Source organism: Prionailurus viverrinus, chromosome E3 (genome assembly GCF_022837055.1).
Source record: "Prionailurus viverrinus isolate Anna chromosome E3, UM_Priviv_1.0, whole genome shotgun sequence".
NCBI lineage: Eukaryota > Metazoa > Chordata > Mammalia > Carnivora > Felidae > Prionailurus > Prionailurus viverrinus.
The window spans coordinates 31,265,599-31,293,490 of NC_062576.1; the positions used below are offsets into that span (position 1 = coordinate 31,265,599).

Sequence of the window (27,892 nt, forward strand, 5' to 3'; positions counted from 1 at the left end):
AAGGACTGGCCTGCCCCTCCTCCAACCATGGAAACTTAGAGAATTGTTATATTCAGATCTCAACTGCTCAAGCATCCCGTTTCCTAGCAACCCTCCAAACGCTTTGGTGCAGGATTGGAAGGAGGACTCCCAGGCTGCGGTGATGGCTCTCATCAAGGAGGCCTGCCTGAAAGCAAAAGGGATCGCCTCGGGAGGTAAGGAGCTTACCACCAAAGCGGGTGATTAAGTAGGGCCAAGTTAACTTTCACCCAGCGGCATTCTTCAAAGTTAGCTCTCCAGATGTTATCTCCTCTGTACATCCGTAATCATCAGATGAAAAGATGTTTCTCCTAGATCTAACGGTTTGAAAAGCGTTGACCTGAATGCCATCGAAAATGGCTTCATTGTGTGTATTCTCCCAGTCTTCAACGTGTTACTATGTTTCTGAAAATCTCCAAGAGGCAGGAGAGCATGGAGGTATTCCCAAATTTATTTGGCCAAGAAACTCTCATTTTGTAGAGCATCTCAGAGGACTAGTGTTCAGGGAAACACCCACTGGGAAGCACTATTAGAAGGACATCAGGGGCGCCTGGGTGGCTCAGTCAGTTCGGCTCAGGTCATGATCTCACAGGTCGTGGCTCTGAGCCCCGCGTCAGGCTCTGTGCTGATGGCTCGGAGCCTAGAGCCTGTTTCGGATTCTGTGTCTCCCTCTCTCTCTCTCTCTCTGCCCCTCCCCCGCTTATGCTCTCTCTCTCTCTCTCTCTCTCTCAAAAAAAAAATTGTTACATAAAAAAAGGACATATCAACCATTGAGACACAACATAACAGATGTAAAGCAGGTGACACAATGCCTAGTTACAGAAAGCTCTCAAAAACTATAGCGACAATTTATACTTAGTATCCCACTTGGTTCCTTCTCATTTCTGAATAGCCTTTCTCCACATTTACTTCTATAACTCCTTCCCTTCCTTCACCAGACTCTGGCCCTACTGGGCTTCCTTTATGTCCGCAGGCATGGTGAAATATTTTCCTGCCACAAGGCTTTTGCACATTCTTTATTTTCTGCCAAGAATACCACTTTCCCCCACTCTTTATGTGGACAATTCCTTCTCATTCATCCTTAGGCCTCACTTAAATTGTCACCTTTGTTATTCCTTATCTCACCACCCTCCTTGTTTCATCCTATACATATCACAAATAAGAATTCTCACTTTTATCTATTGAATATAAGAAGAGTTTTCCATCAATCACTTGTAGACTCTAGAGGTCACAAATGTGGCTTACTTTTTGCTCCACTAGCATGATCTTTAAACAAGATCATGGAAGACAAAGATCTGTGTAATGCAGAAGTCATTCTGTGTAGAAAGGATTAAACAATAGAATAAACCCCATTTTCAACAGCACACTTACAAGAATGCATATGCATTCTCCACGTTGCCCTTTGTTACATCAACCATGATTTAAAAAAAGGAAAACAAACACAAGGAGGTACTATGAACACAGTCCTGGATTGGCTACGCCTATAGGAAACAAAGTAATGCAGTTCTGATACGTAGTTTCATGGTGGTATGACTTGATGCATGTAAATAGCTTGAGAACCTAAGAGAACAGAAAGCTATCAAACGCCTCAAACTATCCATTCATTCATTCATTCAACAAAGATATGCCTCATCAGCTGCCATATGTTCAAATGCCACATGTTAGGCAATACACACGTGAGGCCTTTCCATTCCAACCCATCAGTTTGGTGTATATTCCCTCATTTTATATTACATTTGTCTTCCCTCATTTACAAAATCCTAAGTCTTTTGAGGTGCCTTTATCATATGTGTTGCAGAAATAGGGGTAAACATCAATACCACAAAAACAGCAGACGCGGCTACTCAATCTCACCCCTCACGCCCACCAGGCTTGAATACAGCCTCGAAGACCCTTGAAACACTCCACTTCAGGACGACTCTAGGGGTCATGAGTGATAGCACCCAAAAGGAACCCTAGGGGGTGTTTATTCTGGGTGGAAGAAAGAGCCCCAGCTTTGTGCTTGAATCCATGTATCCGAAGGATAATCTGTGCCTGGTTACTCTGTCAGATATAGATAATCCTACCCACTTTCTCTTCGGTAAGAGAATTAAATAATATATTTGAAACATGTGGCACACAGCAGGTATCCAATAAATGCTTCCGGTGCTATTAGTTTTCCCCCCAAGTAAGCCTCATAGAGGGTTTCACATACAATGATGGCTTAATAAGATGGGCTGGCATAAACAGAAACCTTCCAGAAGCTAGCACAATGGGACACAAAGACTGAAAATCAGGAAAAGGGAACAAAAAAACCCAACTTCCTCCCTCCATCCCCTCTATCCACACAACACATTCTATCCATTGTCTTTCCCTACATTTACTAAAAAGTATCCTGGGCAGCAGGAGATGCTCAGAGAGTTCGTGATTGAAAATCCTAAGGATGCGTGTTTTGTTCTTAAGCACTTTTCTTAGCTTGACCTGGTTTTGCTCCAGAGGTGAGCATTATAAGATCTGGTGGCATATTGGAGCATTTGAGGACTCAAAGGGTGGGTAAACAGTTGATCGTAACCGTGGATAAGTCAGGGTTTAGGGCCTGCCATTGGAGGATTGCCCAATTACAGGATACAAAATGAATCTGTGGGTCTGCTGAGATTCCCCCCCCCCCCCCCCCCCGCCCATACTCACCACCTCCTCCCTCTGGGTGGTCAAGACTTCCTTTTAAATACAATAATTAAATGTGGAACATAGCTGCTGGAGATATAATACTCTGCTTGCCAATACATTTAAATTAATATTGTGATCCTAAGCAGGAGATGATTAAGGTTACCCTGCACCACCAAAGTCTTTTTTTTATTATTAGCCATATCAACACACCATAGCAATTGCATAACTATTAAACACACCCAACTCCTTCCTTAGTTTGCTTTCGGGCTGATGAAAACACGACATCTATGACCCAAAGAAGCTGAATGAAATAAAATGGCGGGAAATGCCAATGACAAAAATCTACTGGGATTAAGTCAGTAGACTGGATTCTGATACCGTTGTCCTGGGTGACATTTCATAATTTCCAGGTAATGCTGGAATATCTGCCCACGATCTTTTAAACGTATGCAACTTCTCTTGGCATGTAAGTTGGCATCTGCTAAACTAAACCAATAACAACACTGAAGATTTAGTCCACAAGAAATAAAACCCCAATGAACTGACAAAGAAGAAGTAATAGTAGCAAGTACTTGAAAAGGTGCCCAGCCTTGTGTTTTGACAGCATTCACTTGACTAATTTTTAGAGGGCACCTACCATGTGCCAGGTGCTATGCTAGGCACTGGGGATACTACAAGTGGGGAGCAAAACAGACAAGGTCGCTGATACGCTGATACCATGGACCTCACACTTTGGTGGGGAAGACACAAAGAAAACAAGTAAATGAGATAATTTTAGGTAATGAGCTATGATGAAAATAAAATGGCGGGGCGCCTGGGTGGTCCAAGTTGGTTAAGAATCCAACTCTTGATTTTTGGCTCAGGTCATGATCTCACGGTTAGTGGGATGGAGTTCCGCGTCAGGCTCTGCACTGATAGTGTGGAGCCTGCTTCTCCAATTACAGGATACAAAATTCTCTCTCTCCATCTCTCTTCTGTAGCCTCCTCTGCTTGCCTGCACACCGGGGCACACGTGCTCTCTCTCCCTCTCTCTCTCTCAAAAAAAAATAAACAAACACTACAAAAGTAAAGAAAAGAAAATGTTGACCTGATAGAGAGGGATGGTGGTAGGATTCTTTATATAGGGTGAGCTACCTTCTATAGGGAATGCTTCCTCAAAGACATAGCAGGTTAGCCAAGCCCTGAATGGCAGCAAAGAGCATCCATTTGCAAAGATCTGGGGAAAAGTGTCACGGGCAGATGGAAGAGTCAAAGTGAAGCTCCTAAAGTGACAGCAATCCTGACATGTTTGAAGAAGAGAAAAGATAAGTTGCCATGGTCGAGCAAGATGAAGAGTAGAGGGCAAGAGCTCGGGCAGGTTATGTAGGACCTTGTGGGCATGTGAGGAGTTTGGTATTTTGTTTGCATGGCAACGGAAACAAGCAATGGAAATCTCAAGTGGTTAGTGTTAAGCAGGTAATGGAGTTTGTGATGTAATGAAGTGAAGGTGAAGACCCACATGTCACTATACCCCCAAAGCGGCCAGGGCTCACATGCAAGGTGGGCAATCAAAGCGCTAGACCTGAGGTTTGGAGACTGGGGTTGGAGTCCTTGTTCTGTCCCCGAGCTTCGACCAGTCACGACGAGTTAAGAGGCAGGGCTTCAATAGTGTCTTTACCAACCATTTCCTAACTGCCTACTGTGTGTTCAGGTCCAAATGTTGAGACCTAATCCCAGACCTCAAAGGGTTCACAGTCTAGTAGGATAAAATCACAACAGAATTAGCACATTTATGCATAAATTTGGATATTCCTGGATAATAGGCTGTAGTCCCAGGTGATTCTTGTAGGAGTTAAATGAGATATATGCTTTGAAAACTGTGACTAATTTATGAAAGGTACCTTTTGCTTACAGAAATCAGCACTCTTTCCATTCAAAGTGACAGAAATCCAGCTCAAGCTAATTAAGTTTGAAAGAAATTCATTCTCTTAGGTCACTAAAAATCTCACTTCAGGGGTGGCTGGACCCAGGAACTCAACGAATATCATCAGAACTAAACTCACTCTCTCCATTCTGCCTTCCTGCACAATAGCTTTATTCCATGGAAGGTTTTCCACCTTGCAGTGACAAGATGGCTTCCATCAACTCCAGGAGTACATCCTATCAGTAAGTTATTTTTCTTACAACCCTATCAGTAAGTTATTTTTCTCTCCAGTACACAAACAAAATTGTGAACCCAGTTCTTACTGGGTCAACTGCCCAGTCTTGAACCCACAGCTGTGCTCAAAACAACTCTGAAGAAAAATAACAAAGTTGGATGACCAACATTACATTATTCCAAAAGTTAGAATACACTGTGGGACTACAGTACATTTGTTGGCTTATGACTGAGTCAACAGCTCATCCATGGAATAGGAGGAAATGAGCTCCACCCAAAATGTAGATGGGAAATGGTTCCCCCAAAAGAAAAGTCAGGGTGCTGGTGTTGCCCAAAAATGAGGCAATTTTAGGCAGGAAGAATTTACAGATGATTATTCAGTACTGTAATTAAACTGAGGTGACAAGCTTAACTAATCTCTGAATCTCCTTCTATAAAGTGCCAAAATTCTATAAATTCATTCACTCATCTAGCATTACACATCAAGCACATACTATGCGGCAGACCCTACTACAGGCACAGAAGACAAAACAATGAACAAAGGAGATGAAATTTAAGAATGTATATCATACATGGTACATACATGTTGAAATAAAATGATTATTTTGGTTTACAAAGAATTGGTAATTATATGACTTAAGATCCTGTTTGTATCTCTAAAGGAGCTATGAAGGACAGAAGCAAGAATTTTGAGTACCACATGATATGAAAATTTCTATAATTATATATATGTATGTAACAATAAGTAAAAAAACAAAAACAAAAAACAAAACAAAACAAAATACATGTTTTAAAGAAACATACCAGAATCTGAACCTGGCCACCTCTAAGCTGATTAGAGAACAAAAATGTTCACAAGGCACAACTTTTAAAAACATGTTTGTGCAATGTCTTTGTTGGCTATTATCAAAGAATTGCTTGACTGATGACCTTCTTTGACTTTGAATACATGTTCTCAAATTTTTTAAGTAACGCCGCTGAAGAATGAGGCACTTTCTCCATTCCTTGTTACTACTCAATAAACAAAGTCAAATACCACATGCTGCTCTTAGACAACTTCCAACTCGTGGGCTTTTGACAAGTCAATATTTTGTTAAAAATGTTAAGAATATCCGAATATTTCAAAGAGCTCCTTTGGATTAGAGGTAAGACATCAAACTAAACTAGCACTGTACCAATAGCTATAGTCTATCCCTACCATTCACATCTTTAAGTCCATTTCAGAGAACTGCCAAGTAAATATGTATCTGTGATCAGTTATTGCATCCTAAATATTCAATAATATTTTTAAGACAATATTAATCTGATAACTTTCATTGTTGTATGACTTTAAGAAAACCCATACATTTTCCTGGTCCTCAGTTTCATTACTTGTAAAATGCAAAGAATGGACTGAGCATAATCTCTATGAAGTGATATATGGATATATACACATATACCTACATTCTCTCTCTCTCTCACTCTCTCTCTCTCTCTCTCTCTCTCTCTCTCTCTCACACACACACACACACACACACACACACACACAGTCAATATCTGCATCCCTAGCACCAAGCCCCAGTATTTATTCAATAAAGACTCATTGAGTAAAGCAAACCATTTAAGGAATAATCAATTATTCTCAAAACTCCAAATCCATTTTCTCATTCTCAACTTATTGGAGGCAGAGAGAAAGAGACAGACCGAGAATAAGGACAGTGGAACACATTTTTCATAAAATCAACACTTCATTTGATTTAGGAAATGTATTTTATTTTGAGAAGTATTTCATTCCTACATGTTTGGTGTTAAAATGTCCCTATCATAAGGGGCGCCTGGGTGGCGCAGTCGGTTAAGCGTCCGACTTCAGCCAGGTCACGATCTCGCGGTCCGGGAGTTCGAGCCCCGCGTCAGGCTCTGGGCTGATGGCTCGGAGCCTGGAGCCTGTTTCCGATTCTGTGTCTCCCTCTCTCTCTGCCCCTCCCCCGTTCATGCTCTGTCTCTCTCTGTCCCAAAAATAAATAAACGTTGAAAAAAAAATTTAAAAAAAAATGTCCCTATCATTTATGAAATGATGGTGATAGTATTTTATAGTTACTTTTTACGAAATTTCCTTTCTTGGCAAAAGTGGAAGTTAGTATACTATGTTGATCCCCCGGTTCTCCAATTTCTTTAAAATTTTTAATCTTTGAAACCAATAGTGTGGTGAACCAAAAGCAAGAATAATTCTTGAAGTTCTCTCAAGCTCCAGCATTCTAGGAGATAAACTTTTCTTGCTGAATGGTTTGAACCATATAACTGCATCAGGGAGTGATTCAGCACCACGGACAGATCTCCAACTGTGGGGCCCATCTTGGGGGACAAAGGGCTGGATTGAAATGAGTAGAAGAGGGGCGCCTGGGTGGCTCAGTCGGTTGAGTGTCCGACTTTGGCTCAGGTCATGATCTCACGGTTCGTGAGTTTGAGCCCCGCATCGGGCTCTGGGCTGACAGCTCAGAGCCTGGAGCCTGCTTCAGATTCTGTGTCTCCCTCTCTCTGCGCCCCATCCCCACTCATGCTCTGTCTCTCTCTGTCTTAAAAATAAATAAAACATTTTTAAAAATTTAAATGAGAACACAGTGCAGGCTCTGCTTTGAGCATGGCAGTCTTCATGTGACCACACAACTCAAGGCCTAATACCTAAATTAATAAATTTAAGTCTCCATGGAATAAAATATTCAGATTATGATTACACTTAGTTTCATTAACTGCATTCTCAGAATAATATGATGGGGTTTCCCTTTCAACTTGTAATTAACTTTGTTGAGAATTCTTACTGGGGTTTTCATGCAGCTTCCTAAAACCTTATTATAAGTTATTTTAATATATTTATTATGGGATTAAACTATGTTGCTCAATTTTATATTGGCTGTTATTTTTAAAAGAAGAAAAAATTCAACACTAATCTTGAAGAACAGTGAGCTGATCGAACTGAAAACAGTACTTTGAAAAAGATCTGTACTCAACTCCTGACAGCTAATCCTGAAATTTTGGTCCTTCCACGTCAGGTGTGGCATTTTCATTTTCCTACCAAAAGCAGTGTGACCCCAACCAAACAAAATCCCCTTCTCCCATTAGACAATCTGTATAAAACTAATCAAACCTGCAAGAAAGACCTATATTCTAAGACTGATAGATCTCCCCTCAGTCGAAGGTGAGGAAAATCAGTACATGAAATTTTTCTGCTTTCTTTCACTATGATTCTTGGGAAGTTGTTAGGGCATATTTCTCTTAGAACAAAATATCAATTTCTCAAGAAAATGTGCTAATCTCTTCATTCTCCTTTGGCCCCAAGTGTTTCGAGGAGGTTGCCTGCCTGCACCCACGGCATCCTGCCCTTACGCCTACCATGCTTCTTTGCAATTACCTGTTTACTCCACTGTCTCATAAACTCTAAGAGGACAGTTCCAATTTTTTGTCTCATTCATCTGTATACCTCCCATTCCTAGCACATTGTCTGGCAGGATTTTATAAGTATCAGTTAAATATCGGTTGAGTCGATGGAAATATTAATGACAAGAAATCAGACAAATTGGCTAAAATCTGAGTCCTCCAAAACAGAAATGGTGACTTTCTCTCCATTGGTCCATTTTCAAAGATTAGTGTAGTCTAAAACAGTGATTATTAGCAGAAACCAAAACATAAGGAGAAGAAAGAGAAGAGACATAATTTGGAGCATCACCCAGTGTAGGTCCTTGGAAAAGGCCCAAGAAAAGTCATGAATAGAGTACAAAGTATAAAGCCAGACAAGAGTTGAGTTCATATTTGAACCCACATGTAGGATGTGAATGCCTTACCAAATATTTCTGTGGCCTTGGGCAGGCTACTTAAACTCTCTGAGACACGGTTTTCTCATCTATAATATGTGGGTGCAAGATCTTTTCCAATTATTTCATGGGGTTATTGTGAGAAGTAAAATGCATGCACGTGACAGGTGCACAACAAACATTATTCTGTTTTATTACTCCTTTTATATCCACACTAAGTGTCAAAAACATAGTAGGCATGTTGCATCATTTAATCCTGATATATAAATAGAAACGCTCTCCCAAAAATACCTGTGTCCAAGAATAGGCTTCCCCTAGTATGGCAGGAACAGAGCTTGGCATCTTTTAACCAGACACTGTGATGGGCACTTAGGCTTTCTTTACAAATAGTCCTACAGCTGGTTTGAAGCACTTTGGAAAAGCAATGCAAACCTAATTAAGCAATGCCATGTGGCCAGAGTTAGTAGCAATTTTTGAAAACAGCCCAGGAGATGGCTTACAGAAAGTGGTAGGGTTTGGGGGGTTTTTTGTAGTTTTTTTTTATTCTTTCAAGGGCTCCGTTTCTGTGTTGCCCACACACACAGATACACACTCCCTCATGAACGCATAATCCCATTTTCTGGGTGAAAATACAAACCATGTTTGAAACCATACAGATTTCTACAGGCCTGGTCTGCCACTGTAAATAAAATATTAAAACCAATATTCCTAACAGAACAAAAGCTCATGTGTTTCAACGGGAATAGAAGAAAAACATAAGACAGGAACAAATGGCTAAGAATAGGACAGCTGTTCCATCAGAACTATTTCCTTGGGAAGAAATTGACAGATTCTTTGGTTCTCATTGGCATCAAAAACATTAGTAGTAACAAACACACACACACACACACACACACACACACACACACACGTGCAGACTGTGGAGGGCAAACATTTTCACTTTGAAATAGCAACTGCACGATGAATTCGTGCTGGTGTGTATCATCACCCCCTCGTTAATGGACCACATTAGCATGAAGGTTCACTCGTCCCACAAGTAAGAGTAACGGCCAACATTTAGGTTACCAGCCACTATGCTAAGTTCACTATCTGAATGAATGCATTTAATCCTGCCAAACAATCTTGTATTTTGCTCCTTTTATAGAATGGGAAACCGAGGTTCAGAAAATGAAATTAATTTTCCCAAGATTACATAACCAACAGGCAACAGAGCAGATACCCAGTTACGTCTACCTCCCAAGTCCACATACCCCACTGCCTCACTGCACTATCTCAAAGACATATTGGACATGTTTAGTGGGCATCGACCACACGTGAGAGACCCTTCCATAACACTGAATACTTCAAGAGAAAACTGGAACTCTTGATCTAAAATCACACAAAATTGATTCAAGTCATTGCACGGAACCTACAAATGTGTTTAGTTAATCCACTACAGACCCAACCCCTACCTCTTATTAACTTCATCACTTACTGACCCATGTGCCAAAACCCTAACAGTCAGAGATCTTCAGATGGAACAGTCTTAGTCCGCCTGATTGGGGAAAAGAATGCTCACATTTCAGAAACAAGAGCGTTGGTAGCCATGGCTTCGTTGAAAAGAGTGAGAGCCTCACAAGAGTTGGAATTAGCCAAGTTCCCTCAAAACTCAAAATCCCAAGGGTCCTACTAACAGGTTCCACTGACCAGAGATTCATTCTTCCATGCATGTGTTCTTTCATCCAACAAACACCTGTTGAACACTGTGTCATTTCACTGAAGATACGGGGATGACTAAAACAAACACAACCCCTGCCCCACCCCAACAAAGCTTAAAACAGCAATCTCCACCCCACTTCTCAAGGATGGCCTTCTTGGAGAACCAGCTCCACCACGGCCATGAGAGGAGCTAAAACACTCTCTACCCCACTCAACTGACTGCACCCAGGTCAGACAGCTGATCCAGAGGAAGCCAGCCCACAGGCTGGTCAGAAGCTAATCACATTTTCTCTCTCTGCATAATAGGAACTAAAAGACACAGCAGCGAACTGCCTTAAAGACAAAAGGGATGCTTTACTCACTCCACCTGCTAAAGTCCTGAAGGTAGCCCTGATTCCTATCCTTCCTGAGCCTGGATAGTCCCCAGAAGATACGCCATGTGTATCCAACAAAGTTCAGGCTATATAGTCAGACAGACCTGGGGACGAATCCTGGTTCCTGTATCTATTAACTATGACACCGTGGACAAGATCTTTCGTGGTTAATTTTATTATGGATATTTTCAAATACAAAGATAGAATGGACTCCCATGTATTTGGCCACCAAATAATAACAATAATAGTAATATTTATTAATAGTAATATGCAATATTTCCCCCCTTCTGTTCCACTGTTCCACTGAAACAGGAATAACGATACCCTGTCCGTCGACTTTTTCATTCACTAGACAAAACTGGATGGGGCTGCTTCTGTCAGCCAGCCCGGTTCCCACGGTATGGGGGTCACTGTCACAATACAAAGCATGTGCTCTGGTGCAGTTTACATGGTAGTGGAAGAGGCATAAATAAGGAAGAAGACAACTTCAGAAAGAACAAAAGTTATTAAGAAAATAATGGGGGAATGAGGAACAGTAGGGAGCTTGTGGGCCAAAGGGAGACAAGGAAGTCTTCTCCAGTGAGGTAGCTTTAGGCGTATGATATAAAAGGGTAGAGGCCTGGGAGCAGGGTTCTGCAGGCAGGGAGCACAGCAAGTGCAAAGATCCTGGGGCAGGGATGAGCAAGGCTGTTCACGGGTTGTTTTCAGTACAAAATGAGCTAATGCGTCCAGAGCTTTAACATAATGTCTGGCACATAGTAAGTGCTCAGTAAATGTTAGTTCCTGTTCCTCCTAAGGAAGGACTCATCACAAGACCTACACTGGAGTGTGTTTTCGAAACAGCTCTCTTTCCTACAGGGCCAATGCATCTGTGGGTTCACTTCCCAAATCCTTCAACCACTTCAACTCCTAGGGGGGAAGACTTCCCCCTTCTGCAAACACCTGTACCCAAAGGAGAGGTCACAGAGTATAGTGGTTGAAACACAGACCTTGGGGTCTCACTGGCCCGGTTTAAATCCCAGCTCTACCATTTAGTAGCTGTATGAACTTTGGATAAGTCATTTAACCTCTCTGAGCCTCAGTTTCCCCACCTTTATGATGGTGGAAATAACAGTACCAACCTAATAAGGTTTTGAACATTCAATGTGGAGGTGGGGGGTAGAATGCTGCCTATATAAGTTACTGTTAATATTCCACTATCTTACATATATTTTTACTCTTATATACCTGCCCCAATTATGAAATTCCCCCGATTTTTAAAAGATATTTGGGAATATCCCCGCCAGTGTCTCCAAAAGTCAAGTATAGGACATTTGGGTGTCTTGGTAAATATGGGAAATGAATGGAAACCCATTTGGCCCTAGATATGAGCTGCACAACATCTTCAGAAGCTAAATGATGGATCTGCTTTTCATCTGGTTCCCTGTAAACCCGCTGGGAAATGGTCCTGGAGGTCGGGGGGGGGGGGGGGGGGAGGGGGGAAGTGAGGAGGGTGGTCAGTGGGGAGCTGAGGCTGGAATTTCTGGTCTTTCTGATGGATCCTGTGTCCAGAAATATCAAGCCAGCATTTCTCCTCAGTCTGGGGTGAGATCTCACCTTCTAAGTAAATATTGTACTATCAACCCAATTCGAAAGAGGCGTGTTGTGTTAGCACAGAACACTCAGAGGGTACTCTGTCCCACGAGCCTCTGTAAGAGCACAGTGAAGACATAAACTGGTTCTATTCCCACACTGACCAGGGGAATAATTTTATGTGGATGCTTTTATAGATCCTGGGAGATACTTTTTCTACTGTGGCAATAAAGGCTTTGTAATTGCCGCAGACTTATTTAGTGCTGTTTTCAGTCTTTACCACATCATTAAACAATACTGCACAACCAAAATACTACTATCAGCCTGACTGTACAAAATACAATGTAGCATCCTGTTGTGGATCCTGGAACAGAAAAGGGACCTAAGGAAAGGAACTACTGAAACCCAAACACTATCCACGGTTTAGCTAAAAATAATGTACCAATGTTAATGTCTTAGTTTTGACAGGTGTACCACAGTAATAAATGATGTTAACATCAGGGGGAAGTGGGTGAGGAGTATATAGAACTCTGGGTGTTATCTCTGCTACTTCTCTGTAAATATAAAATTATTTCCAGATTAAAATTACATATAGTTTTTAGAAAGTGTGCTGTTAACACAAATGAGCTGAGAAACATTAACCTGGTCTCTCTCCTTGCACCCACAGCCTTCACTCACATCTCCCATCCTTTTTTTTTTTTTAATGTTTACTTTTGAGAGGTAGAGACAGAGCATGAGCAGGGGGGAGGCAGAGAGAGACAGAGACACAGAATCCGAAGCAGGCTCCAGGCTCTGAGCTGTCAGCACAGAGCCCGACGTAGGGCTTGAACTCACAAACCCTGAGATCACAACCTGAGCCGAAGTAGGAGGCTTAACCGACTGAGCCACCCAGGTGCCCCCTCACATCTCCCATCCTTAAGACACAAGGGAGCCTATATTTACTCCGCACTCCCGAAAAGCATGGGGAGTGTCCCTGGCAGGCTGGGAAGCTGGGGTGGGGGAGATAGAAGCACGTTCATAGCACTTGAGGACAAAATGTGCCTTCAAAAGCAAACTATAATTATACAGAAGCCGAGGAGCATTTGCGAAAAATCACTATCTCATCTGAATCTACATCCTGTTCATCAAGAGGTCGAGGCCCTTTTGATTATCAGACTAAATATTTTTAGGCAATATCACTGAATGCCTGGAAAGAACATGAACAGCATCAGCTGAAGAAAAATTCATCTTCAGATAAAAAAGCAAGTCTTGCATATCACAGTAAAGATCAACCCTAGGAAATGTATAAAGGGAAGTTGACAACATTTCCCCACATTGAAGATTCCCCCCCACCACCCGGATTTGCCTTTACCCTAGTCCTCCAGTCCTTTCCTTCTAAATATCTGGATTTCTGCAGACTTTTGATTCTCTTAGCTTGACCAAGGCATAATGGAAAGACCAGAAAGGGGTCTAGCATTAGTATCAAGATGAGGAAAGAGGGGTGCCTGGGTGGCTCAGTCAGTTAAGGGTCCGACTTCAGTTCAGGTCATGATCTCATGGATCGTCGGTTCAAGCCCCATGTCAGGCTCTGTGCTGACAGCTCAGAGCCTGGAGCCTGCTTTGGATTCTGTGTCTCCCTCTCTCTCTGCCTCTCCCCCGTTCATGGTCTGTGTGTCTCTCTCTCAAAAATACATAAACATTAAAAAAAAAAGATGAGGAAAGAGAAATAGATTGGAGATGAGTATTCTCTGAAAGCTATGTTGTCACTGAAATAGAGATGAAAATGTCACTCTATGAAAAGTCACTGAATAGAGATGAATAGAGATGAAAATGACACTCAAGTTTGGGTTATCGAATTCCCAGTCAAGTCTGGTAACCTGCATGTTTAGTGAAGAATACCGCAACAATGGCATGATGTGCCCCCTCTTGGTATATCACAACTGGATGCACCTTTCTTTCCATTTTTGGTAATGGTAAATCTTCACTGCTCACAATATCCAGAGAAGGGTTCAATTCAATAGGTGCATTCTAATTCTGGCACCAAGAGCTGGTCTAACTTCTCAGTTGGAATGAATTCCTTCTCTCCTAGTTCTCTATGGGTCAAAATGGGCTCTGGTGACTGCCTAGCCTGTTGAAGCCCTAATAATTGATAAATATCAGTCATTTAGGCCCAGCCTGTCAATGAACTTCGAAAATCATTCCCTCTTCTGAACATGTAAATTTTCCCTGTGTCTACAATATGTAAATAGCTCTTGTGAATCAATAAAAAGACAAAATCACTATAAGGAAGGCTATCTTTACTACCAACTACTAAATTAACTGTGAAAATTAAACTGATTAAGGGGCCCCTGGGTGGCTTAATCGATTAATCAGTTAAGCTTAATAGGTTAAGCTTCTGACTATTGGTTTCGGCTCAGGTCATGATCTCACTCACAGTTTGTGAGTTCAAGCCCCATATCAGACTCTGTACTGACAGTCAGGAGCCTGCTACGGATTCTCTAACTCTCTCTCTGCCCCTCCCATGCTCGCTCTATCTCTCTCTCAAAAATAGATACATTTTAAACAAAATTAAACTGATTAATGTAAATTAGAGGAATAGCTATGTGCTTATCTTTCCAGACCTTCCCAAAAATTCTAGGAAATAAGGACTGCATCATCCCAGCAGCAGGATAGGAAATTAACATCTCGTACGAATGCAGTAAGTGTTTGTGTAGACCTGGAATTCTCTTCTGTAGTCTACCAGGAATGCTCTGGTGTACATCCACCCAAGAGAACATTACAGGACATTTTTTAATTGGCATAAATATCCCTGATTACTGAGGCTCAGACATAGGCCAAACGCAAGAATCATAAATAAACCAAGTTAGTCTGTCACAAGAGACTTCTGAATTCCTCAGTGCCTGGACACCCATCTCTGAGCAGTAATTTGTCTCCAGTACAACTTTTAACAGAAGTCCCTTATTTCAACAAGATTCATTAACGCTCCGTGCCCTTTGGCCTAATGCAATGATGAAACGTGGGTGACTTCACTGAGTTTGTTATTCTGTTTGAGTGTTGATTCAAAAATCACCACAGAACTTACAACTTCACATGAGAAACTTGTTAACTCCCCTTGGAGAGCCACGGACTCCACACCATTTCACCTTTGTCTACTCCGTGACCACACTCTCTCACGTGTGACGTCTGGGACCCACATACAACTAGGTTCTGCTTCTTTCCCAGTGACACCTGAAAGGGAATGTGCTCATTTCCATCAGAGACAGAATGGAACTCAGCAACTGCCATTTCCGAGTTGGTGCAATTTACCGTATCTTTCAGGGCTGTGAGGTTTGGTCATAAAACTTCTAACTGCTGATGTATTTTGCTCTAAAATGTGGCCATTTCTCACGCCGTTCTATGACCCGATTCATAAATAAATAATGCCAAATCATTGAATACAGCGAAACCTAAGACATTCTATTTGGTAGCCCTTTTCGGAACCATGTAAACGTTGATTTGATAACTATGTGGCAACATTTTCAAGCCTATGAAAAATTATCACAATGCAGAATCAGAGAAACTACATCACCTGTGTCACATACCGCAGATTTATTCCTCTACCCATCAAGCATAAAAATTTGTAGCCAAACAGTCCGAAATGGTGATTCAGCAAATAAGCTACCAATGCAACTTTTGTAACGGGGCTTCAGCAAAGGCGACCCAGACTACAAAATGTGCAGTGTTTTTAAGAACCTCCAGCCACCACTAAATACATCCTTTAAACTGTCTGGCTTGTGTTATTTTAAACGAAGCCCTCCACATTACTTTCATGTGGGGGGTAACTTGAAAACATAATAGCAAGGAATAAGCACCCCAAAGCAACATAACCACAAGTCAAGACCCCACACACACAAAGGCACATGTATGTGCGTGTGTACATACTCAGAGTAGTTTGCAATTATTTTTATGAAACTCTCCTTTTTATGAAAAAGAGATCAAATTCTTCTGAACTACTATCCGTTCACTGAAAACAGCATGAAGCCTAAAGGTCACAACTGGTCCACCTCAGGAAGCGAATATGCCAATGGACCACCGGTTAAACGATTTTCCGATCAAGATGAACGAATAAAATGGGTTAATGCCAAACAGATTACGTAAAATGAAACAACCAAGTAACCCATTGGTTAACTAAGTCCCCATGATGAACCAACCAAGAGGGCCATTAGTTAACGGAAGAACCAACCATCAGAAGCCAACCGAATGGATCAATCTGTAACAGAAACACCAACCAAGTGAAATCGGATGATGCCGAACACAGCTAGCTACCTTCATCCGGAGAGATGGAAGAAAACTTGCAACTAGGCAACAAACAGAAAAGCTCTTAGAATCCAAACACATCCCATGCAATCTGGACACGTGACCACTGCCTGGGTCACCAAGTGGGGCTGGAAACGGACCACACAGCTATACTTACGAAGATTATTTATGGGAGTTCTGGTATCCATGTTTTCATAATGCTGGACATGAACCACAATGTTGAGGTCCCTCTCCATGGGGTCGGTGTTGCAGTGGCCCTGTGGCCTCATGACATCTGCAAGGGCCCTGAAAGGAGAAAGAAGTGAAATCTGTTTATTCCAAACGCAATGACTGGCACCTGTTGTGTTCTGAGCACTGTACTTAGGAGGACGAGGTCCCTTACTCCACGGAGTTGCCATGCTCGTTAGAGGTGGGAGGGAGAAAAAGACATCAGGAAGTTAAGAAGATCACTGCAATTACAGATTACATAAGGACTTCATGCAAAACAGGACACGCGTTCCCCACAAGAGATGTGTAATTAGCAATATCACCTACCTTGCAGAGAGCTGTGGAGAGGATTGAATGACGAATATATGTAATGCGTCTGCACCCCATAAACCTAGCCCCCCTCATAGCTGACACCTGATACCACACCCCACGTACATCAGTGGTCCACTGTTAGCCACAAATAACATTTATAGGGTGCTTAACACAAGTGGGGCACCGTGTGAATCACATTAAGCCTTAACTAAGGGGCTTACAAACACCTTATGAGGTTTATTACTCCTTCTTTGCAGATGAGCTGACAAAGGCTCAGAGAAGTGAATTAACCTGCTGAAAGTCACACAGCCCGTTGCACGGGTCTTTGAACAAGAGTCCGTTTTCACAGCTCTGTATGCTGAGTGCATTGGGTTTCCTGTAGTTAGGGAGGATTTGGCACGATCCATCCATACCCCCCAATGTGGGTGCCCCTCTTAAACAGTAGCTGGGACATAGGGCAAGCTTACAACCTGAGTCACTAACTGTGTTTTACCGTCATGTTTCACCTCCTTGACACTCATCCAAGGGTCAGTATTCTTTCGGCTGTCTTTGACAAATAAGAAAACCAGTTGAGAGGTGTTAAGTGACGATGTGAGTTTCTCCCAGCTGCCGTAACAAAGTGCCCCACACTAAGTGGCCCCAAACCACACAAATGTACTGTCTCACAGTTCTGGAGGCCAGAAGTCCAAAATCAGAATATTAGGAGACTCCTCCCTTGCCTCCTCCTGGCTTCCGGTGGATTTCTGGTGGAAATCTCTGGCATCTGCTAGCTCGCAGCTGCCTCACCCCCAGGCTCTTCCTCCGTCTTTGCCCCGTGTGTCTCATGAGGCTCTGTCTTCCCGTGAAGACCTGCTTTTAAGGACACCAGTCGTACTGGGTTGGGGCGCACCCTCCTCCAGGATAAGCTCATCTCAAGTCATTACATGTGCAAAATCCCATTCCTCAATAATGTCACATTCTGAGGACCACAAGACCAGGACTTTAAAAAAGCTTTTGTTATGGGGCGGGGGTACGCCGTTCACCCAGAACGGTGACCTTCACAATTAGATGTAACCTTAGTAAAGCCGCTCAGCGTTTGCACAGAGAGCAGAACAGAGGTAAGTGCCAAGCGGATACCACATCTAAGGTCAGACCTCACCACCCCACATCTGCCTCTCGGCCTACACTCCACCAGGTCATTCCTGAGACAGGATTATCCTTGAACGATACGTACTATTGTGGGTATAACTGCACAGGTATGCATCTCTGACACGAGCCGTGTTTTGACCACAAACCTAATTCTGCTTCTTCCTCTTTGCGCGACAGGAGAGCTAGCCAAGATGCTAAGGGTGAATCTCCTTTCCCCAGTGGTTTCATGGAGAAGCAGACGAGTATCAGCCCTGCTTAGCCATTTCCCTAATATTTCCCTAATTATGGGCACCGAGACGCTCAGCACCTCCCTGCCTCTGAACACAACACAGCCATAGGCACCCTCATTCACGCCTCCTCTTGGACCAGGGAGAGCTTCTCAGGGTACACACCCACAAGTCATACTGCCATGGTTTAGGATACATCCAGATGCTCCCAACCAACCAGAACCCTCTGAGTCCACATCGAGGGAGACAGAGACGGAAGGAGAGCTGTTTGCGAGAGGTCAGCCTGCCGGCTGAAATTCACCCCCCCCCCACCACCCCGTATAAGCATCGATTCTCAAACAATGTCTGCCAACGAGCGGCACCAGCATCACCTGGGAGCACGTTAAAAGGCAAATTTTCGGGTCCACCCAGACCTACTGACTCAGAAACTCCAGGGGCAGCCACCTGTGTTTTCAGGTGCACATCCAAGTCTGAGCCTGTGTTAGGCTCACGGAGACCCCAAGCTCGGGGACTGAGTGGTTGCTCAGGGGGCAAGGAGACAATGGCCCAAAAACCACAGCGGGTGAGAAGTGTCAGATGTGAACTACAGGGGACACAGCAAGAGTCCCTCGCGCATTAGAGGAAAAGACTGAGCGTGCCAAGACGCAAGACAGTAACGACAGCTCCCAATCATTCACTCATTCACTCAACAAATATCCATTGCCTACTATGTGCCAGGCACTAGTCAGAGCTCTGGGAACACAGCCAGTGTGCAGGATGCACAAGATCACTGTCTTACCAAAGCTTGTATTCTAGGGGACAGGATAAAAAAAATATATGCGTGTTAAATAAATTTTTAAAAAGTATAACACGTGGGGCGCCTGGGTGGCTCAGTCGGTTAGGCGTCTGACTTCGGCTCGGGTCACGATCTCGCGGTCCGTGGGTTCGAGCCCCGCGTCGGGCTCTGTGCTGACAGCTCAGAGCCTGGAGCCTGCTTTGGATTCTGTGTCTCCCTCTCTCTCTGCCCCTCCCCCATTCATGCTCTGTCTCTCTCTGTCTCAAAAATAAATAAACATTAAAAAAAATTAAAAATTAAAAAAAAAAATAAATAAAAAGTATAACATGGTCAAGTGACACTGACACATGGCAGCCTTATTTGCAACAGCCCCAAAGTGGAAACACAACCCAAATCAGCTGATGAATGGACACACAGAAGGTGTTATATGCAGTGGAGTATGATTCAGCCACAAAAAGGAAGGAAACATCGACACCTCTACAACATGGATGGAACCTGGAAACTTGAAGCTCCTTGCAAAGGACCCAAAAAGCCACGGGGTACGTGATTCTATGTCCATTAAGTGTTCAGAAAGGGTTAATCCATAGAGATAAAAAGGAGACCAGTGGTGGCCAGGGGCTGGAGATAGGGAGGACTGGGGAGTGGCTCTGGAATGTATACGGACTTTCAACCATGAAAATGTTCTGGGATCAGACAGGAGTGATAGTTGCTTCAATTTATGAATATGTCAAAAACCACTGAATTGTACACTTTTCTAAAATTCTACATAAACAGAGAGAGAGAGAGAGAGAGAGGGAGAGAGAGGGAGAGAGAGATAAGGTGACCAGGAAAAGCTTTCCTGAGGAGTTGACATTTGAGGTGAGCCTTGAACTGTAAGAAGGAGTTGGTCGTGTAAAGGTGATGGAAAGAAACTTCCTGGCAGCTGGAGCAGCAAATGCAAAAGCCCTGAGGCAGTAAAGAGTTCATATACTTGAAGTACAAGCCAAAAGGCCAATGAAGCTGGAGGATAGGCAATAAGGAAGGAAGCTTTCAAGGTGAGGATTATCCTACCCATTTTATGGAGCAAAAAAAAACTGTTTAAGTTCACCCGGCGCATCACAGCAGGGACTGAGATACAAACCCGAGTGTCTCTGAAATTAGAGTTCAGCCTCCTTCCTCACTCTGTGCTGTAAGCAGAGTCTGAAACTCAAGGAGGCTGCAGGAAACGGAAGGTTTGAGGTAAAGGAGGCACTCCAAACCTGATATGCCTTTTTCACTTCTCAACAGGATCTTCATCATGAACTTCAGGGGGTCCCTGGACCCCTCGGGAATTGAGTGGAAATTTTGTTTGTGCATTTTTCTCAAGCAAGGAGCCATAGCTTTCACCAGTTCCTCTAAGGAGTCCCTGCCCACCCCCCCTGGAATTCCACGTTATTCAGGCTTTCAAGAGGTTAGCAAAGTAAGTTATCAGGACAGCTACCACGAACTCGGTCAGCGCGGCTCTCTGCACATTCCCTGGGCCTCTCTGGGGTGCTGAAATTCCTGAAAACCCAGCCCAAAAGCCAGGGCACACAATGGAGATGAGAGTTCTTAAGAGGCCTCCACATCCTGGAAAAGCAGCCTTCAAAGTAGAGTCCACTCACTTTATGCACCACAAAAAAATGATTCGGCATAAGGACAGGAAATCCAAGAACTCCTGTGTATGGTCTTTAGTCGTTCAAGTGAGGAATCAATGCAATACGGGTATGGATGCTGGCACCCTCACTTGAGATGCCCACGTCAGCCAGCGAGAATCAGGAAGCTCAGACCAAGAACGGTGACTGGGGTGCATTGCCCATATTACAGCTATGTACCCCCCTAAAGGGGATAGGCAGATACATTATCTAAGTTTAGCAAGGCTAACCATCACTGAGCAGGCGCATGGCTTCACCACCACCACCGCCCCCCCAACCGTAACAAAACCACAGGCTGAAGAAAATTCTGATAGAGGAAGCACAAGAAAACAATCGCATTGTGGGTGATGGGCATTGAGGAGGGCACCTGTTGGGATGAGCACTGGGTATTGTATGGAAACCAGTAAATTTTATATATACACATAAAAAGAAAACAATTGCGTTGCCTCTCCACTTTTCTTCAACAGCTAGCTTGTTACAAGGTTAAAAACAACAATGTTCTATTCAGATCAAAGCCAAGTCAGCCAAAAATAGTCAAAATTCTCATGAAAAATATTCAAAATGTGGAATGTTTAATGATAAGTTTCATCCTCAACAAACATCATGATTTGACATTAGCTAATGATTGCATGACGTCATCATGCTTACCAACAGACTTAATTAATTTACTGCACCTTCAGCTCAGCTTAAAACTTGTTTTTAGGTGTGCTTTATAATGTACCTAACAACTGTTCACCAGTCCATGCACATACTTATTAGTACAACAAATGTGTATGGATTAGGGTACAGACCAAAAAACATGTTAAAATACGTGTCAAAAAAGCTGCATAAATAAGACAATGGACATCACCAACTATGTGCTATAAACCAAATTCCCAACGATTTGCCATCTATTTGCAGCACATAGTTTGGGTGCTTCTCAAACCATGTGAATTCGTGCTACCTCGGGGTCTTGTTAAAAATGTAGATTCTATTTCAGTAAGTCTGAGGCAGGGCATGAGATTCTTCCACTCAAGCTCCCAGGTCACGAAAATGAGGCGGCTCCACAGGACATACTCTGAGTACTAAGTCCCTAAAAGAACCATAATGGTAGCTTTTAAGTGTCCACTTGACTATGGCACAGGGTGCCCAAATATTTGGTCAAATGTCATTGTGGATGCATCTGAGAATGTGCATTTGGATGAGATGAACACTGACATTCAACAGACTGAGTACATTGCCCTATAGCATTCGGGTGGGCCTCATATAATCAGTTGAAGGCATGCAGAGACAAAAGTCCCACCCTCTCTTGAGTAAAAGGAAATTTTCCTGCCTGACAGCCTTCAAACTGGGATGTCAGCTCTGCAGATTTCAGACTTCCTAATGGCAAGTCCACATCATGTATCTCACTCTTGCTCTCTCTCTATATATATATCTCCTACAGGTTTTGTTTCTCTGGAGAACCATAACTAATACAGGTACCTTACTAAAGAAACTGCACTTTTCTTTGCTATCTCTTGTCCCAGCTCAGAACAATTACCTTGAAACATTGCCATTTTTGTGATCATAGATGATTGAATATTGGCAATTTCCTAAGTTTCAATTTAGCGTCAATTTCTTTCTAGATGTACTCGTGTGTTACTTGTCTCGTGCCATTTGACTGTTAGCTCTTTTGAGTGCAGTGATTGCGTCTGTATTGTCACTATTCTCTTATAGCTCTCAAAACGGTACTAGGTATGCCATAGGTGCTCAATAAATACCTATGAAATGATTACATGAATGGGTGAATGAATGAATGAACAAAAGACAAGATGCTTTCTTTTGTAAATTATGATGTCAGAAACAGGATACTGGTTTTGTCCGTGGCAGATACTGTTCTAGGCACTGAGGATACAACAGAAGAGATGTGGTGTCCCCACACTCCTTACTTTGGACAGTAAAGCAAGATACAGATAACCAAGTAGCAAACCAGGAAATTAATAAGTTAATTTTAGGCTGTAATGAAGCAAGAAACACCAGGCGATGAGCCAGAGGGGGGCGGGCAGTGGTAACTGAGTCGTCAGGGTCATCAGGGACGGCTTCTCGGAGAAGGCGACACCAGAGCGGAGACCTCAATGGCGAGGGAGCCAGCGCATGAGGTCTGACAGAGGATTCGAGCCAAGCCAACGCGACAGTTCCAAGGTAGCAATGAGCTTGGCATATTTGAGGAACAAAAAGAGAATACGGTGTTCCTTCACTTTCCAATCACAGCGAGCAAATAAAAGACCCCAACATTTCCAAACAGAGCTCAGAACCTCCTCATCTGGCTTCAAAGCTCCCAGGAATCCCGAGGTCTAAACTATGTTCTGACATTTAAACACCTGAATAGGATTCCGGAACATTTCCTCTGAAGCATCTTTTACTTTTTCAAGAACGCAAGGGCCGTGGGCATGAGGTGACTTTCTGGAGTGGTGGTTACACAGGTAGAGGCAAAGCTCCTGAAACCACACTTAAACTTAAAATGTGTGCCTTTTACTGGGTCAAGTATATACCCCACTGAAGGTGACTGCTAAAATGCAAGGACTCCATCGCCCAAAGAGAAGTAACCTGCCACGAGCAAGAATTTATAGACTCTTCTCCATGGGCAACAAGATTTGCCTGCAAGGGTTTCTCCAAGCTGGGGAGCTGGTCAAAGCCAGAGGGTAACCACAGACATGCAAGGAAAAGGGGCAGCGGAAAGAGAGAAAAGGCAAAAGGAGGAGAGACGTTTATCGGTTGATGCCGCCTCTTTAAAAGGGACTCCAGCTCTTCTGAAGCGTGTTTGAAAAGCACCCGGGACACTGTGCTGTGCGATGTGCCACTTGGATTTCTGATTCTGTTTGAAGGTGGGCAAAATAATGACATGTGTTCCCTACTGGCCTGAAGCGTATGGAGCTTCAAACACACATTCCTGCCCCCAAGGTCGCTTCTCATCAACGGCTCCTTCCAAGGGCGCTGGCCCTGCCAGGGGCGGATGCAGGAAACACTCCTGGTCTTGATCTTACAGGGGGTCCTTGAACTGGCCCCCCTGCACGTGTCGCCATTTGCAGAACAGCAAGCACTTCTTTGCGATCTGAGAGCACGTTAGTCTAGCACGTGTCCACTCAAAGGCCGTGCAGCCTAGTGGTCAGGGACCTGTGCCCTGGCCTCAGACTGTCTGGGTTGGAAGTCTGACTCCTCCACTCCCCAGGGCCTCGTTCATCCTCACGGAAAGCAACCTGTGCCTCTTCAGAGGCACACTGTCCTAAGGCCTGCCTCACTGGGGCAGGGCCTGGAATTAAATGAGCACTTATACACAAGCTCGTGGTGAAATAGCAGGCTGGACAAGGCTTCTTTCATATCACCCAGGCCAACACTTTGCAAGGCATTTAATGAGGCCATTCCCGGGTCTTCTATTCTGAACCTGTCCCCCTCTGCTGCTTAACTCTGAAGGAGTTAGGAGACTGGACCAATGCCACACAGCTTAAAAGATGGAACAGGGCAAGGACAAGGTACTGAGTTTCAGACTACAACATTTACCCCTTTGGCAGTTAAGGGGTAGAAAATTCCAGTAATATGGGTGATGGCAAAGGGGTAAAACTTGCTGAGCAGTGACCATAAAGAGGTCCTGTGCTAAGGGCCTCCCAAGTCCAGTCTCAGTGAAACCTCGCACAAGCCTGGGACATAGGGATCACCAGGGTCTCATTCTACAGACAAGAATCTAAAACTCAGAGAGGTGAAGTCACATTCCCAAGGTCACACAGCTCCTAAGTGGCCAGGCTGGCTGGAATCTCCAGACATCTGACTTGAGGTAGGCTCGACTGAGTCTCCAGGGACTCCAGAGTGGGGGTGGAGACAGAGGCCGACCTGAGAGCTTCCTAAAGAGGGAACTCACCACTGGGTGGCAACCAACAGCTTCCCTGGGAAAATGCACATCAGTGTTGTCCAAACTACCGATTTCTCAAGAGAAGTCAGGAATCGGGATTTCTACGTGAAATCTCCTTAGTTCTAAGTTGGTTTTAAAACACAATGTATGACACAATGTATGAAATTTTACAGCCAGATGCAGTGAGCCTTGACCGGATCCGAGTTTGGGACCTCAAGCTCCAGAGGACATCTTTGGTACGACCAGGAAAATGTTACCCTGATTGGCTACTTGATGGTATGACAGACTTTCTGCCCTTCTTCTAGAGGGTGATCCTAGGACTGTGTCGTGGGGGAGAATGTCCTTGTTCTTAGGCAATCCATGCTGAAGTATTTAGGGATGAAGTGCCATGTCTGCAATTCATTTTTAATGTTTCAGCCAAGAAACACAGGAAAAGGAAAGGGAGGGAGAAAGGGACAGAGGAAAAGAAAATACAGAGTGTGTACTAAAGCAAACATGACAAAATACTAATAATTGTGTGGCCTGGATTAGTAACTCTCAACTGGGGGTGATTCTACCCCCGGATGACATGTGGCTATGACTGAGGACATTTATTTTTTAACTGTCACAGCTGGGTTGTAAGGGGGGTGCTATTGGCATAGTGGGTGGAGTCGAAGCATGCTGCCAGACCCCCTACGGATGCACAGAACAGCCCCCCCCCACTACTGAGAATGAGCCGGCTCCAAATGGCAGTCATACCGGGAGTGACAAACCCTAAAGACATTTTTATGTTTCAAGTTTTTTCTTTTGTATGTGCAAAATGTTTCACCATGTAAAAAAAAAAAAACAAAAAAAACAAAACAACAGAGAGAGAGAGTGAAACTTTAAAATAAAAATAAGAATACATAAATAGCCACACCTTGCAGACCAAACAAAACATGCCTGCATGGTTGGGTAACCAGAGCCGGCCACTGTTTGCAGTCACTTGTTCTGATCCACAGTGGCTGGATCTAATGCTGCTCTGGCTGGTGAATGAGGGTCTCTGAAGCTCTTCTGATATCGTGGGTGAGACCCCCACAGCTCCTGGAGTTAGCGACTTTCTCCTGTTATCAGGTCCCAGTCGGCCCAGAAGGGAGCAGCCAACATGCCCAGGACTCTGGGTCTGAAAACCGACATCACGGAGGCCTCTTCCGGGATACCACAAGCGCACGGGTCACCAGGAGCAATTGGTGACCTAGGAGTGCTTTCCGATGAAATGAGAATGAACCCCTCATCTCGGTGACCCGCACAGCCCAAGACAAAATAAATTAAGAGGCTGTGGCTGAGACGTTAATTGCACCCAGACTCTCAGGTGGCTGGATGCACCCACCCAGGTACCCCCTGGCCCCCACAAGCAAAACCCAATGAACTCATGGCTGTGGCCGGGACTTGAAATGAACAACTGCACACACACAGTGCAACATGCATTTGGACGGTCCTTGGGGCAGCCCCCAGCACCACAAACACACAAAGCAGAAATACGTGCTGAAAACACACAACCAAATGCAAATAAGGGAATGGCCTTGGATTAATTCATCCATTCCCAAGAATGTAAAAAATAGTCCCAAACTCAAGAACGGTCTTCCGCAAGAACGTCAAGGCCACTTTTGAAGAGCCATTCAGGGAGACTGTTACATGCGGATTTCTGGGGCTCAGACCTTTACTGACCCAGAACCTTTCCGGACAGAACACAAGAATGTGCATTTTAGGAAGCCCCCACCCCCACCCCCATCCAATGCTCACTGGCACTGAAAACACCGTTGAAATCAGGGGCCTGGGGACTGCAGTTTTATAACTGTGTGACCTTGGAGAAGCCATCCAACCTGAACCGTGATTTTCTCATCTATCAGTGGGAATTGACAGCACTTGTCTCCTAGGGCAGCTGTGCACACTAAAGGCGTGTTTACACACACATGCACGTGCACACACACACACACCCCTAATACGGTGCTTGGCAAATGTTCCTTCATCTTCTGTAATGGTAACTGTCCACACGCTGGAAAACCTAGAGAGCTTTACAAAAGTACACAGACTCAGCAACCCTAGAGATTCTGATGGAAATTGTCGAGGGCGGGGCCCTTAGCAACACGATTTTTTTTTTTTTTAAAGCACTCCAGGTGGTCCTAAACAGCAGCTGGGGTTGAAAACCACAGGGTGGAAACTGCCAATAAAAATCAACTATCCTTTCTCTTCAAGAGAATGTACTTCTACCGCATTCTGGAATTTCCAAAGTGTACCCGGAGAGTCCTGTGACCAGGCTCTGTTATCAGAGGACTGGGTGCCCAGCGATGCCACCCCCAAGCAGCCCTTTAGTGGTCCCTGCAGAAGTGGCCACAACTGACCAAGCTGGGGGGGGGGGGGGGGGACTCTTTTTCTCCAGACAAGAGCTGCAAGGTGGCAGGACAGGAATGGGAGTCGCTCCTGGGCCCTCGGGTCGGCGGTGGAGCGCTCTCGACAGGAATACCCAGATCACGCGGAGCCTGGAGCCTGAAGATCACACATCACCTTCTCCCGCCGCAGGCCAAAGGGAGCCGCCCACCCTTAGCTCCGCTGGCACCCTCCCACCTCCCCTTCTCCCGCCTTTCCTCCCCTCCTCCACCCCCCACCCAAACACCCAGGAGGGCTTCCGTAAGCGCTGGTTTGCAAGGGAAAGGCTCAGTGGATACTTCAGCAGAGGAATTAACCCGAATCTGCAAGGCAGGCTACCTATCCCTGGGGGACTCTCTCCCTACCAAGGCGACACCCGCCGCCTGCCGCAGTCCTGCCTCGGTACTCTTCCTTCACCTCAACACAGACCCCGGGAAGCTACAGGGACTGGCGGGGACTGCGGGGAAGTGAAACTCCGGCCTGTGGGGCTGGCGACAGGGCTTCTTGGGGGTGCAGGAGGTGGGCGGGGCCAGCGTGTTACTCGCTCAGCGGGTCAGGGTTTCCTGAATCCCCTGGAGGCTTACTTTTGTGCTTCAAGACCCCAACATCTACCCACCCCTCCCTGCTGACCCAAACCAAGAGGAACTTCCTCACCTCTTGCCCCAAATCCCTCCCCTCTGGGGAAAAAAAAGAAAGAATCATCGGATACTCTGCGTATAAATAGAAAATAATTACTAGTGAGGTGGTAATGTTCCTTCGCCTATTTTTGGTGGGTCTCTTTGTTCAGATTTTTTAGGCAGGCGCACGGAGCTCGTGCATCCACACGAGCACACATGGGC

The 27,892-nt window shown here is 44.4% G+C and overlaps 1 protein-coding gene and 1 long non-coding RNA gene across 4 annotated transcripts in view; one reads left to right on the forward strand and one right to left on the reverse strand.

Annotated features, from left to right (window-relative positions):
- The window catches only part of SHISA9 (shisa family member 9), a 277,140-nt gene that overhangs the window by 247,567 nt on the left and 1,681 nt on the right, over positions 1-27,892 (reverse strand). For both annotated transcript variants that reach the window (XM_047838808.1, XM_047838807.1), the window contains exon 2: positions 16,663-16,790. In XM_047838808.1, the coding sequence (XP_047694764.1) occupies positions 16,663-16,790 (128 nt within the window). The remainder of the gene's footprint in view (positions 1-16,662; positions 16,791-27,892) is intronic.
- LOC125154459 (uncharacterized) lies at positions 114-27,752 on the forward strand. Of its 2 annotated transcripts, none has more exons than XR_007147796.1 (4): positions 114-194; positions 4,736-4,809; positions 24,842-24,944; positions 27,067-27,752. It is a non-coding gene; the product is annotated as an uncharacterized LOC125154459 (long non-coding RNA). The 2 variants fall into 2 exon arrangements; XR_007147795.1 differs by lacking the exon at positions 27,067-27,752 and adding an exon at positions 25,761-26,634.